The sequence below is a fragment of the Sorghum bicolor genome, chromosome 3, assembly GCF_000003195.3.
Source record: "Sorghum bicolor cultivar BTx623 chromosome 3, Sorghum_bicolor_NCBIv3, whole genome shotgun sequence".
Classification (NCBI taxonomy): Eukaryota; Viridiplantae; Streptophyta; class Magnoliopsida; order Poales; family Poaceae; genus Sorghum; species Sorghum bicolor.
In genome coordinates this window covers 61,558,672-61,572,050 of record NC_012872.2, presented here as the reverse complement: position 1 = coordinate 61,572,050, position 13,379 = coordinate 61,558,672, and the positions used below count along the sequence as shown (strand labels likewise).

Sequence of the window (13,379 nt, the reverse complement as noted above, 5' to 3'; positions counted from 1 at the left end):
TTTTTTCTCTTTTTTTTTTCTTTATCTTTTTCATTTTTTTAGCAAAACAGACGCGGTGGCTAAATACAAAGAGTGAAAGATGGGCCATTCAAAGCACTGATGACCAGACCATAAGAGTGGCCCGTTTGAAGACGGCCCATCGTACTTCGCCAGAAACATCACTACCCGCATCTCCAAGCCCACTATATAAATAGCCACTTCGCCCACCCCTAGGGTTTTCCGTGCCGCCAGCCCCTTAACCCTCGTCCCTCTCGCGCAGCCACAGCCTCCTCCTTTTCCACCACCTCCACATCTTCCCCGGCGGCGGCGCGGCCAGCTTCAACCATGGCGGACTCCAAGGCCACCTCGGCGGTCACCCTCCGCACCCGCAAGTTCATGACCAACCGCCTCCTCGCCCGCAAGCAATTCGTAAGCGGCATCCATCAGACCAACACCACCTCCCGATCCTTCCATCGGTGCTCCTCGTCTCGTCCCCGCATCTCTCACTAAATCTCTGCCTCTCCTCCCTCTGTCTTGCAGGTGCTTGAGGTGATCCACCCCGGCCGTGCCAACGTCTCCAAGGTGAGATCTCGGCCCCGGTCCTGTATGCGCGGCTCATGTGGCGGGAGCTTCTGGCCTGGATCTCAGGGTTGTTCTGTTTGTTCTCTGTGTGTAGGCGGAGTTGAAGGAGAGGCTTGCCAAGGTGTACGAGGTGAAGGACCCCAACACCATCTTCGTCTTCAAGTTCCGCACCCACTTCGGAGGAGGCAAGTCCACTGGCTTCGGCCTCATCTATGACAACCTCGAGGCTGCCAAGAAGTTCGAGCCCAAATACCGCCTCATCAGGGTACGCTGTCGTCTGGCCCTTGCTTTTGTTGCCTGTAGCTATGATGTTAAGCGCTTGCATATAGAAGTTTGATAGTTGGACAGTAAAATGCCTGATTACTGATTTAGTACCGTGTATGACTGTTGTTATGCTTGCTAACTTTCCTCAGTAAACCCTGCTGTTCTGTCACTTTGTTTTTTGTGGGAGCATCATTGCACCTGTGAAACTAGAGATTAATTGTGACTAGCACTGCTTTTCTGTAAATGGTTTCACATTGATATGCACGCTCACGCTATTTGTTTGTAAATGGTACGTACCTGCGATTGAGATCGTGGTAGTAAAAACTGAAGGACAGACAATCTTTGTGCCGAAACTATAGTTTTTTGTAGTGTGCCTTCCATTCTTGTTCTAAGCTGAGAAACTGTTTTTACCACACGATTTTGTCATTGTAATAAGTATTTTCATTTACATCACAATAGGTCAACTTCAGATACTCGTCTATGATGACAATATCATGATGCAATCTAGTTTCAACATTGAACAAGAACTGTTTGTGATATACATCCTCTTTGGCAGCTCTTTTCCCTTGCTAGTATTTGACTGTAGTATTATAATGTATTAATGCATAACTGAAACGATATGTCATTGTAGGATTGTAAGTTCTGATTGACATGAACCTGATGGATGTTACTGCTGCTACTGAGGCTATTCCTTTGCTTATTATTTTTTGTTTTCCATTTTGCCAGAATGGTCTTGCTACTAAGGTTGAGAAGTCCCGCAAGCAAATGAAAGAGCGGAAGAACAGGGCCAAGAAGATCCGTGGTGTCAAGAAGGTGAGCTATCTACTTATCATGATACTAAAGATCTGCAGTTCCCTTGTGTAGTTTATATTACTGACTTACTTTGTCACTAGTGCTGACATAAACTAATGTAATATATGTGTTCTCTCTTTTGCAGACCAAGGCTGGTGATGCCAAGAAGAAGTAAACATTCATTTACATCTGTAATACTGTTCTGGACTCTGGGTGGTCTAGTTGCAATGTCATAATTGTGGTCGTGTTAGATTTTGTTCCACCCTCAGCACTGAAGTGAAGTTTTGTAATTCCTGGTTGTGAACCTACCGAGATTGGCTGTAGCATGTTATGAGATGAGAAGGTTATTAACTTGCAAGCCAACCTATTTTGTCACGCACTTGTGTGATTTCCTCACCTTTCTGATGCCTATCAGCTTTGATTGTGTTGCCTTTACACTGGCGATTCCTCATATTTCAGGAACACATGGTCAGAATTTAACTCCGTAACATAATTGCCTGGCCCCTGCTCTAGTTGGGGTGCAGTTTGGTGGTTGTTTTTCGACATTTGTTTTCAAGGTGGTTCTTTATTTGCATTACATTTGCTACCTGCGGCATGGCGTTATCATTTGGAACAAGTATTTGTCACAGCCCATGTCGATGGTGTGAACATGATAGTTACATGTCATTGTGGGTACATGATCATCATCCAGAGAAGCACAATGAACAACTGTCAGTCATTGTCGGTTCATGATCATCCAGGAGCACGTCGAACAACTTTCTAGTCATTGTGGGTACATGTACATCCAGAGCAGCACAATGAACAACTGTCTAGTGTCGACGTCAGTTCCTGTTCCTAATGGCGCTCTTGACCATGTTCCCGGGCATGGAGGACGACGGTGTGACGGCCTTGCGGATCTTGAAGAGGTTCCACGCCGTTCCCACGGCGTGGCCGGCCGTCGCGAACGCGTCTTCGGTTGCCTCCCCTGCGCTCTCGCCGTACCTGAATCGGCCGTGTCTCCGTCATGAAACTATCTTTTACCCAAATTCCGTTTTTTTTTTTACTGACATTCGAGCGTTCTTACCTCCTTGAAACTGCGCCGGCGACGACATTTGAAGTTGCAGCAAGCGACTTCTTCTCAGCAGCCTCTACCGCATCCATTACTTTGTCTGTCACGGAAAGGCAAGTATGATCCACAAAGTTTTGGGCATCTTCTATATTCTTCCTCCATATACTGAGCCTGAGCATTATGCTTTCTAAAGAGGTTTTTTTTTTTGACAAGAGCTTTCTAAAGAGGTTGGCAGCAGCAGGGCACTCACTGATGGCATCAAGAGATGCCAGGACGACCTCGCCGGGTACGCTGGCGAGGAATGCTCTCCCTTGCTTGGAGCGGATCAGCGGTGCCGCCATGGAGCCGGTCACCGAGATGACCGTATCGAGCAGCGACTGGCTCATCTTCTCGGTCATCTCCGACAGCTTCCTGACCCTGAAGAACCAACGCATCAGCACAGCTTTGCTATTAACATGAGCATGGTATGGTAGCATCAACTGGTGCACAATTGCAGGGCAGCATGCATAGCTAAGCTACTTGAGTTACCTCTTGAGACTCTTGTTGACTGCTCCACGCTTGGTGCTCGCCTGGCTGCTCCTGTCGGCGCCACCAGCGTCGCCGAATCGGCTCCGCGCGCTGCCGCCAGCCTGAGGACGAAACAGATCGGCTCCTCTCTGAACCTGCAAGCAACAATGGTCCGGGACGTTAGCCATGACGCGCAACAATTCTCCACTGGACGTCTGGACTTGCCAGAACGCACGGGAGGGGGCAGCGTACAGAGCACCTGGCTGGCGTAGGCCTCGCTGCACATGAAGATGCCCTTGACGAGCTGGCCGGTGCCCGCGGCGATGGCCTTGGCAAGCACGCCGTTGTAGCCTTCCATCCTCGGCGCGAACTCGTTCCAGTACCCGTCCGACGCAACCGGCTGCTGCTGCTGCTGCGGCGGCGGCGGCGGCCGCCTGGAGCTCTTGGACGGAACCACCGGGTACGAAGGTGCGGAGAAGCATGCGCTGGAGCGGAGCAAGCCGTCGAGCGACGCCAGCGCGGAGTCGTCGGCGGCGTCGGCGTTGAAGGAGACGCCGTAGTTGAGGAACGTCCCGTCCTTGTCGGGCAGCGTGAAGAGGTAGTGCAGGCGGTCGAGCTTGACGACGGGCTCGTCCCGCGCGAGCGGCCAGCCCAGGTCCTTGCCGACGCGCACCGCGGTGGCCACGGCCACGTCGTCCTTGGTGAGCCTGACGACGGCGAGGTCCCCGCGCGCGAGCTCGACGGGGCCGTCGGAGCCCGCCATGAGGTGCACGGACGCGCCCGGGACGCGCAGCAGCGTCTCCTCGTGGATGCCCCGCGGCCTGGCGGACATGGCGCCACAGCAGCCCATGCTACTGAACGCTGAACTCCACGAGCCGACGAGTGATTCAGATAGCTGAGATCAGGATGACTGATGACAACAAGTGTTATTTTCGACTATGAAGGTCTGCCAGAAACATGTATATGTAGGTATCCTATATCGGACTGGAAAATTCGAATAATTCCATTGCAACAAGCTAGGCCATGCTTTCTCATTCTCCTTTGCGGCGAGTGCCTTTATTCCATCCTTCGCGGCTAATACATTCGCTTCACATCACCAAAGGATGACAATGGAATATATAACAGCAGTTGCCGTCCAAACATACTGTATTAGAAAGGAGAGAAGGGTAGGATCAAACAGTTCATTTGAAACCGAACCAACAGTTTTGCAAGTTTACAGTCTAGAACAACAAAGAACGGGGTGAGCAGCAACTGTCACCTTTGGTAACGATACAGATCAGACAGATGCAAAGAAGTCAGCAGCACTGTGAAATGTTATGCTGATGGAATAACCTAGCCGAATAAGTCACACGGGTTGCAAAAGACTTATCTAAAAAAAATTGTAGCTTCGGTAAGCGGCCTTAAGAAGAAGGAAGTGCAATACAAACGTCGACGACGATAGCCTGGCAAGAAAAAAAAAACAAAAGTAAAAGGTAAAGAAAGAGAACCGATAAATCATAAGTGATTGAATCAATAGCCCCGGATGTATGGGCATGCGCCTTGAGCACTAATATACGTGCAGCACGTTGATGTGCATAAAAAAGATAGTTTTTTTCTAATTAAAATATGTCATGTCATATCTAAATTTGTTAAAATAAAAAAGAAATTACCACATCCAATAGATTTAAACATGCATCTTTATATCTTAAAGTTTTCTTAATTATCATTTTCTTTCCAAAAAAATTTAAAACTAAATAAATATATATTTCATTTATTACCTTCTAGAAAGTAATAGATGATTTTTAATCATCCGATCTATTTAAATTATCTGCTCACAGTTATTTAGAAGTACCACCACAAAGCTCGTTTTTTCATGGTCGTGCCAGTGCTTTGCGAAGCATCCTGAAAACGCGCAACATATGACCACCATTTCCATTAGATATGTTATCTCGGACCTGAGCTGGAGCGACCAGAGCCGTCCATACACCATCGGACCGATCTCGGCGGTTTCGTAGCCGCTACTTAACAACTAGCTAAACTTGGCTGCTACTCCGCTGTGTTGGCATTACAATTACAAGTAGGCGTTCAGAACGCAGACCACTTCACGTCTTCACCGCTCGTCTCGTCATTTCCCCTGCTCCTCAGCAGACAGCAGCAGCAGGTTTGTCCCCCTTCTTCTCTGAATCCCATGTCTGTTTTGACTGTTTCGTCTGTTATTCGTCCCTGTGATGTTCTCTGTGTTCTGCGTGCCCGATTTCTCGCATTTCCATTCACCTATATAGTCTGTGCACGTGCTATCGGTGCTGAGGAAGATGAACCACACCCCTTTCTGCGAGGTACTACAGGAGTATCGCTTAGCCTTACATGCTCTGCTCTTGCAGGAGAGGAGAGATCAGAGATCCATCCTTCGCCTTGCTCTTGGCGTCACCACCTTTTGGGCGCCGGCCTTCATTTCACGATGGTTAAGGTCACCGCCGGCCAGCTCCGCGCGAGCATGAACAAGAAGCACAACATCAGGAACATCTCCGTCATCGCCCACGTCGATCACGGTCAGCTCTCCTTTGCTCTCCCTGTTTGTAACTCCTTAACCAATGGCGCGCCGCATTGGCTCGCATATGCATGCCGTCTTGTTCGTTTAGCTGATAAATGATAAGTCATGTCAGAAAGTATCGTTACCGTTCGATGATTTATTATGAGAATGACTACAGATTCGTTTGATAAATCTAAACGAATAAGACGATTATGTGAGGATTGTGATTTGTGGACTGTGACCGCAGGAAAGTCGACGCTCACCGACTCGCTGGTGGCGGCGGCGGGCATCATCGCGCAGGACGCGGCCGGCGGCGTGCGGATGACGGACACGCGCGCGGACGAGGCCGAGCGCGGCATCACCATCAAGTCCACGGGCATCTCCCTCTACTACGAGATGGGCGCGGCGCGTTTCGGCGGCGGCACCTCGTCGTACCTCATCAACCTCGTCGACTCGCCCGGGCACGTCGACTTCTCGTCCGAGGTCACGGCCGCGCTCCGCATCACCGACGGCGCCCTCGTCGTCGTCGACTGCATCGAGGGCGTCTGCGTCCAGACCGAGACCGTGCTCCGCCAGGCCCTCGCCGAGCGGATCAAGCCCGTCCTGGTCGTCAACAAGATGGACCGCTGCTTCCTTGAGCTCCAGGTGTGTTCTGCTGCCCTGCACTGTACTACGGCATACTTCGGTAGGTGTGTGACAGAGGTGACGTGTCGTGCAGCAAAACGGCGAGGAGGCGTATCAGGCGTTCTGCCGCGTGATCGAGAACGCGAACGTGGTCATTTCGACGTACGAGGACAGCAAGCTAGGCGACTGCCAGGTGTCGCCGGAGAAGGGCACGGTGGCGTTCTCGGCGGGGCTGCACGGCTGGGCGTTCACGCTGTCCGACTTCGCCAAGATGTACGCCGCCAAGTTCAACGTGGACGAGGCCAGGATGACGGAGCGGCTGTGGGGCGAGCACTTCTTCGACCCGGCCACCCGCAGCTGGTCCACCAGGCACACGGGCTCTCCGACGTGCCAGCGCGGGTTCGTGCAGTTCTGCTACCAGCCCATCCGGCAGATCATCCAAGCGTGCATGACCGACGGCGGCGGCGGCAAGGAGACGCTGTGGCCGATGCTCCACAAGCTCTCCGTGTCGCTCAAGGCCGTGGACAGGGAGCTGTCCGCCGGGAAGGCGCTCATGAAGCGCGTCATGCAGGCCTGGCTGCCCGCCAGCGCCGCGCTGCTGGAGATGATCGTCTTCCACCTGCCGTCGCCTGCCAAGGCGCAGCAGTACCGCGTGGAGACGCTCTACGAGGGCCCCCTCGACGACGCGTACGCCGCCGGCATCCGCAGCTGCGACCCCGAGGGACCCCTCATGCTCTACGTGTCCAAGATGATCCCGGCGGCCAGCGACAAGGGCAGGTTCTACGCGTTCGGCCGGGTCTTCTCCGGCACGGTGGCGACCGGCACCAAGGTCCGGATCATGGGGCCCAACTACGTGCCCGGCGGGAAGAAGGACCTCTTCGTCAAGACGGTGCAGCGGACGGTCATCTGGATGGGCAAGAGGCAGGAATCCGTCGACGACGTGCCCTGCGGCAACACCGTCGCCCTTGTCGGCCTCGACCATTTCATCACCAAGAGCGCCACGCTCACCGACGACAGGGCGGTGGACGCGCACCCCATGAAGGCCATGAGGTTCTCCGTCTCGCCGGTCGTGCACAAGTCCGTGGCGTGTAGGAACGCCGCCGACCTGCCCAAGCTCGTGGAAGGGCTCAAGCGCCTCGCCAAGTCGGACCCGCTCGTGGTGTGCACCGTCACGGAGACCGGTGAGCACGTCGTCGCCGGCGTGGGGGATCTCCATCTGGAGATTTGCCTCAAGGATCTCCGGCAGGACTTCATGGGCGGCGCCGAGATCGTCGTTGGCCCGCCCGTCGTCTCGTACCGCGAGACGGTTCTAGCCAGGTCGTGCCGCACCGTCATGAGCAAGTCGCCCAACAAGCACAATCGGCTGTACATGGAGGCCTGGCCGTTGCAGAAAGAGCTCGCCGAGGCCATCGACGACGACGAGCTCGTCGGCTCCAAGGACGACACTAAGGTCCGCGCCAAAGTCCTGTCCGAGGAGTTCGGCTGGGACAAGGACGTGGCCAAGAAAATATGGTGCTTCGGTCCTGAGGCCACCGGGCCCAACATGGTGGTGGACATGTGCAGGGGAGTCCAGTACGTGGGAGAGATCAGGGACTCGGTGGTCGCCGGCTTCCAGTGGGCCTCCAAGGAGGGCGCGCTCGCCGAAGAGAGCATGCGCGGCGTCTGCTTCGAGCTCCGCGACGTCGTGCTGCACGCCGACGCGATCCACCGCGGCGGCGGCCAGATCATCCCCACGGCGCGGCGCGCCATCTACGCCGCGCAGCTCACGGCGATGCCGCGCCTCATGGAGCCCGTCTACCTCGTCGAGATCCAGGCGCCGGAGAGGGCGACGGGGAGCATCTACAGCCTCTTGAACAAGAAGAGGGGCAGCGTGATAGAGGAGAGGCAGAGGCCGGGTACGCCACTGATCAACTTCAAGGCCTACCTCCCTGTCACCGAGTCGCTCGAGTTCAGTGAGAAGCTACGAGCCGAGACGTCCAGCGAGGCATTCCCGCAGTGCGTCGTCGATCACTGGGAGGCTATCAACTCCGATCCGCTAGAGGAGGGATCCATGGCGGCGAAGCTCATCGCCGGCATCAGGAAGAGGAAGGGTCTCAAGAACATGATCCCCCTGTCCGAGTTCGAGGATAGGCTTTGAGTTGCCCCCTTTTTTTACATTATTAATTAGTTGATCTGCGTTTTGCTTCAAGTTATTAGGTTTACTGCATTGCTTGTTTTGTTCTTTGTTCAGTAGGAAAATTTCAGTTGTAAATGTAGTTATCCTAAAACCTTAATGAAATCTGTCAGGTGTGAAATAGCTTGTTCGTGTCACCTTCTTACAGCTTTGGTATCAGTTGATTGGTGTGAAATATACTCCCTCCGTCCTAAAATTTAAGGTGTCATACAGATTCCAGGACAAATAAGAGGGTAATGCAGTTTTATGGCACCTTCCTACAGGATATCAGTGGATTGTTCGTTTTGCTTAGTATAAACAGACCCGATAATTTTAAAAATGTCATTTGTCAAGCAATTTCTAAAGTCCAAACCCATTGAACCAAATTTTCTATAACTGAATGAGCATTGTATTCTTTTTTTTCTACGACACACATGAGACTATGAGAGGTGTATATCATTATATTAAAAAAAGAAGAGGAGCCTAAGCCACTCAGACAACCGCTTAAAATGGGCATTGCAGTAGTACAGGCCTGACTACAAAAACAATCTTATAACCGTTATAAACAGATATCCACTGGAGCTGCTGTATACCTGCTATACCTTCAGAATCTGAAGGAACTATAAGCAGAAATTAATCATCCATGGCCCCGAAACGTTGAGAATAGGAGGCTGCCAAGAGGGCCGCTCCAGTGCCTGAGCCATCTTCGGCAAGCTTTATCACGACAGAGGACGCCACTTCCTCCCCAAGCAAGTCTCTTAGAGTGCTCTCCATGCATTGGGCGAAGAAAGTGTAATACTTGTAAACTCCGCCATCCACAGCAATAACCGTCTTTTGTTTGTCAGGGTTGGCAATGTCTCGCCCAAGCTTTTTGAGGATGCCGTGTATCCCAGCAGCAGCAAGTCGTGCACCGCGGGTGGCAACAGCCTCACAAACATCCACTACCAGTTTCCTTGTTTTGCAACAGGTGTTTTCTATCTGAAAAGCAATCAAGAAAACATGTTTTGTAGGGACTGAACAAGTGGTAGAATAATTTAACAGTAAGGCTAAAAGATGAATACCCCGAAGATTTCTTTCAGGTTGATGCCAACTGTCCTGAGATCAGGCGATGTGTCTTGATGCATCATCAGCACATGATATGTTCTAGAATTCAATACGTATTCAGCCTTTTAGTTAGAAGAGGTAGTGTGAAAAATAAGTGGTTATGTACTCAAATTTTGATTGAAAAGCTGTCAACACATGTCATAATAAAGGCGAGATGAAAAACTAGAATATTAGATCTCAAACATTTGAGAAGAATGCTCACCATCTTATTCATTTCAATCAAATTGCAAGATAATGTTTTCTACTGCTGAAAAGTGACTCAAATCATACTCTGATTAGGATTCAAGAAGGACGACTTTAGGACTTCTAGTTCCACTAGGACTTAGTGTTGAATCCTACAAGGAATAAGAGTATATGACTCCAAAATTCATGTTGGAGGGCCTTGGAGGAGTTCTATGAGAAATACGACTCCTATTTGCTCTTGAAGGGCCTTGGAGATACTATATAAACAAGGAATTGGGAGCCTATGGGTCATCAAGCCAAGAGCAATCAATCATCCAGGACTAAAAGGAGGAAGTAGGAGTGCTCAAGAGGAGTAGATTAGGTAATTCTATGGCGCTATATTCTTGTATAAGAGAAGGATATGAGAGTCCTGGAGGGTCGAGTAGGGCCGTGAGAGAGTGACAATGGCTTTACTCTTTTGGAGTTGTGTTTAACAAACTGCGGTCGGCTTCACTAAAATCTTATCCTCTTGTAGTAGTTGCTTCAATACCGTCATTTAGGGTTTTCTATGGGGCTCATCTACATCATTCTTGATAAAGTTTATGCTCGTGTCATACTCACAAGGACTACTGCACAATCAAGGGTATAAGACTCCAACAGCTACTCTACAGAACTTCCACTGTGGGCTAAATCAAAGCTGAATGTATATTGCTTTTAGCAACAATAGGCACAACATTTCAGTAGAAAACAGAACTTCCAATTAGACTATGCTATGGATAAAATATGTAGCAGTTGTAGCTTTATTGGTAGCGTTATACAGCCTACATGAAGTCAAGAAGTACCAGGTTGCAGGATTTTTGTAGTCAAGATGCTAATTATGTTTTTTTAAGTCGGTGCCATTAGAAAAGGAATCCAAACTGCAGAACAAACTAGTGAACTATAACTAGAAAACCATACCTCAGGATATATGGGATCTCAAGTTTCGGAGGTACATTGTCTGCGAAAAGAGAAGCATCCTGAGCCATTTTTAGCAAGACTCTTCGAACGATTTCCCCCATATACATGCCAGAGATCAACTTCTCATAAATCTGGCAGGAAAATAATATTCCAGAGTCAATGCACACTAAAGGGTAAAAGATAATGCTACAGCATATGAAGGGCAATACCTGTTCACCAGGGTTCAAACTTTCTGCATCCAAGGCTACATCAAATTCAGTCAGTGGAAGGTGGGAGGACCTAAAGTTTCCCCATTCCATATTTATCACCTGACAAAAAGGTAATCTAATGATGAACATCCTCATAAACATGTCACATCAATAAGGCAAAAAAGCCTATATGCAAGAGTGCAGTCAATATAAGTCCCATCTTTTGCATGTTTTTTTACTTTGCAATCATAGGGAGAAGTGAAAGATACTCACCATGTCATCAGACTCAGGAGGTGGGCCGCACCATTTAGGAATTGAGTTCATATGTTCTATGTATGCTGCATTAGTGCCAGTACCCAGTATAACTGCAGCAACAGTATCATTATCCACATATCTCCCAGCAGCCAATGTCCCTACCGTATCATTGACCTGAAAAGGCAGCATCTATATTTCAACATCTACAACATGAGCTCAGTTAAGACATGATCGATGCACAATAAATTGATACCTTTGACCATTTACTGACAGTATTACTCCAATTGAGTGTTGTATGGATATTAAAAGAAACTAACCAGTGCTGTGATTTTCATATCAATTCCTTGGCGTTCGATAGCCTTGTTTAATTCTGCCACTACATCCTTTCCTACCTGTCTTCAAAAAATATGAAGTAGATTGTTCATATCTATCCAGATACAAACATGTAAACAAGTTGTAGCTCAAAAAGGAAACCCGTTAGATATGCTCTATTAGGCTTTTTATAGGATGAAGCATGGCATTTGTTCTACACCTGAAACAGGCCCATATTCTTAAATTAGAGACTTCAATTGCATAAAGAAGGCTACAAGAACTGACCATTTCATCAATTGCAAAACCCTTTGTCCATTTGATAAGAGTGCCAGATGCAACTGAATTTTGATTCACTGGAAAGGAGAATGTAAAACCAAGTTGTCTCTGCATACCCTCAGGAAGATGAAAGTCCTCACCCTCAGAAGCAACGAACTTTGCCAAAGCAGCAGCAATAAAATCGAACAGCTCCTAAAATAGAATTACACCAAGCGATTCAAACTTGTGTACGACAACAAAAATGAGTTACTCGAAAATAAAATAACTGAAATGAACATAACATGAGACGTGGACGTGAGTCCTTACATTTGATCCCCTGGACATTAAATGTTGAGGAATGGATACCCCTTTAGATTCTTGCTTGACTATTCGCTGTTCCTTGCCCCCAAACTGAATTCGTAAAACACGAAAGTTTGTTCCTCCAAGGTCAAGAGCATAAAATAGCCCTTTCTCGCCCCTTCAAGAATTGGCTTACAGAGTCAGATGTATATTCGAAAAATGCAAACTCATGGCAGCTGAAACATAAGAAAAGCAACCCTGAACAAAGAATGTAATGGTTCATTCTGTTCAGTTCGGACTTAAACACAGACTACCGAACATCATCTTCAACCAAACTTCCCCATTTTTTTTTCAAAACCTTCAGGGTCAAAACTCTTGCCGTCCCATTAAAGCACAGAACGCCACATTGCCATACGTCCATGGCAGATTGACAACAACCACACCACCATTCCACACGCACAAGTGGGCCTTTGACCCAAGAACACAAACAGGCAAACACCTCAAGCCTCCACGTCTAACTGCATTTCGGACGGATCGCTCTCCGGGTCTCAATCGAACAGGCAGGGGTAGGGGTCTGCGCTGATTACCCGGAGGGTAGGGAGTCAACGTAGGTGACGAGCATCTTGAGGAGGACGGTGCTCCCGCTCTCTCCCTCGGAGTCGTTGGAGGCCAGCCCCGCGCGCATCTCCGCGGCCATCGCGTCTGCCACCTGCCGCAGCCGCTCCGCCGGCGCCGCGCACCGCTCCTGCAGGTCCCGCAGCATGGCGGCTGCGCGTGCCCACCGCCTCGCTTCCCGCAGCCTCTGGCGCGCCATCACAGCGGCTACGGCTGCGGCTGCGAAAACCACCGTAGACGCCACCAGCGCCGCCGGCTTCCTCATCGGCGACGTTGCGTTCGCCCCTCGGCCTCAGGTCCACAGCGCAGCGGTCAACGGTGCCCACTGCCACGGGATCGGTGGCTGCAGGCCCGCAACACTGACCGGTCAGACAAGTCAACTTTCAACGGGGACTATAGACTCCGGACGGAGCGCGACGTCTCCCTCCTCTTTGCTCGCGTGTTTGGAGGCCTTTTACATGTTTACCATCATAACGTTGCCTCTCACTTTATTATTATTTTTATAATATGCCATACATATTTACCATTCTTAAGAGATAACTCTTACATTTAGACCACATTTACACATGTGGCAGCCCAGACCCACTGACATGGTGGTGCTGACTCAGCATGGGCTGACGAAATGACGATGCTGCCCCTGGCCTCATTTTCTTCTAAACACAGCAGCATAAAAACCCCTCTATTGATAAAAAAATACAGCAACATATTTCATTTGCACACAGACAACAACATAACACAAGGATCTGCTGTGTTTTTTTATGTTGCTGTGTTTTT

General features: G+C 49.7%; 4 protein-coding genes across 4 annotated transcripts; 2 read left to right on the top strand and 2 right to left on the bottom strand.

Moving 5' to 3' along the window:
- LOC8069811 (40S ribosomal protein S24-1) lies at positions 209–2,015 on the top strand. Its single transcript, XM_002458377.2, has 5 exons — positions 209–408; positions 520–561; positions 656–826; positions 1,552–1,638; positions 1,763–2,015. Exons 1-5 carry the CDS (start codon positions 325–327, stop codon positions 1,790–1,792), a joined length of 414 nt encoding a protein of 137 aa, XP_002458422.1. The 5' UTR covers positions 209–324; the 3' UTR covers positions 1,793–2,015.
- On the bottom strand, positions 2,218–4,284 carry LOC110433880 (senescence/dehydration-associated protein At4g35985, chloroplastic-like). Its single transcript, XM_021456831.1, has 5 exons — positions 3,432–4,284; positions 3,194–3,327; positions 2,916–3,082; positions 2,681–2,765; positions 2,218–2,598 (listed from the first exon to the last, which is right to left on the bottom strand). The coding sequence occupies exons 1-5, from the start codon at positions 4,020–4,022 to the stop codon at positions 2,439–2,441; spliced, it is 1,137 nt and encodes a 378-aa protein (XP_021312506.1). The 5' UTR covers positions 4,023–4,284; the 3' UTR covers positions 2,218–2,438.
- Positions 5,228–8,601, top strand: LOC8059202 (elongation factor 2). The gene is made up of 4 exons (XM_002458376.2): positions 5,228–5,312; positions 5,533–5,700; positions 5,929–6,326; positions 6,400–8,601. The coding sequence occupies exons 2-4, from the start codon at positions 5,610–5,612 to the stop codon at positions 8,440–8,442; spliced, it is 2,532 nt and encodes an 843-aa protein (XP_002458421.1). The 5' UTR covers positions 5,228–5,312; positions 5,533–5,609; the 3' UTR covers positions 8,443–8,601.
- On the bottom strand, positions 8,899–13,006 carry LOC8069810 (hexokinase-2). Its single transcript, XM_021456830.1, has 9 exons — positions 12,578–13,006; positions 12,018–12,168; positions 11,721–11,903; positions 11,441–11,515; positions 11,142–11,297; positions 10,890–10,988; positions 10,681–10,811; positions 9,519–9,600; positions 8,899–9,435 (listed from the first exon to the last, which is right to left on the bottom strand). Exons 1-9 carry the CDS (start codon positions 12,868–12,870, stop codon positions 9,091–9,093), a joined length of 1,515 nt encoding a protein of 504 aa, XP_021312505.1. The 5' UTR covers positions 12,871–13,006; the 3' UTR covers positions 8,899–9,090.

Excerpts from the sequence above, each read along its gene's own strand:
- LOC8069810 (XM_021456830.1), bottom strand. The coding sequence starts at position 12,870 with ATGAGGAAGCCGGCGGCGCTGGTGGCGTCTACGGTGGTTTTCGCAGCC. Across the intron at positions 12,169-12,577 it reads GTTGACTCCCTACCCTCCGG|GGGCGAGAAAGGGCTATTTT; the intron begins GTAATCAGCGCA and ends CAATTCTTGAAG. Across the intron at positions 11,516-11,720 it reads GTTTTGCAATTGATGAAATG|GTAGGAAAGGATGTAGTGGC; the intron begins GTCAGTTCTTGT and ends TTTTGAAGACAG.
- LOC8059202 (XM_002458376.2), top strand. The coding sequence starts at position 5,610 with ATGGTTAAGGTCACCGCCGGCCAGCTCCGCGCGAGCATGAACAAGAAG. Across the intron at positions 5,701-5,928 it reads CATCGCCCACGTCGATCACG|GAAAGTCGACGCTCACCGAC; the intron begins GTCAGCTCTCCT and ends CTGTGACCGCAG. Across the intron at positions 6,327-6,399 it reads GCTGCTTCCTTGAGCTCCAG|CAAAACGGCGAGGAGGCGTA; the intron begins GTGTGTTCTGCT and ends CGTGTCGTGCAG.
- LOC8069811 (XM_002458377.2), top strand. The coding sequence starts at position 325 with ATGGCGGACTCCAAGGCCACCTCGGCGGTCACCCTCCGCACCCGCAAG. Across the intron at positions 409-519 it reads TCCTCGCCCGCAAGCAATTC|GTGCTTGAGGTGATCCACCC; the intron begins GTAAGCGGCATC and ends TCTGTCTTGCAG. Across the intron at positions 562-655 it reads GCCGTGCCAACGTCTCCAAG|GCGGAGTTGAAGGAGAGGCT; the intron begins GTGAGATCTCGG and ends CTCTGTGTGTAG.
- LOC110433880 (XM_021456831.1), bottom strand. The coding sequence starts at position 4,022 with ATGGGCTGCTGTGGCGCCATGTCCGCCAGGCCGCGGGGCATCCACGAG. Across the intron at positions 3,083-3,193 it reads GTCAACAAGAGTCTCAAGAG|GGTCAGGAAGCTGTCGGAGA; the intron begins GTAACTCAAGTA and ends TTGGTTCTTCAG. Across the intron at positions 2,766-2,915 it reads GGCATCTCTTGATGCCATCA|ACAAAGTAATGGATGCGGTA; the intron begins GTGAGTGCCCTG and ends TTTCCGTGACAG.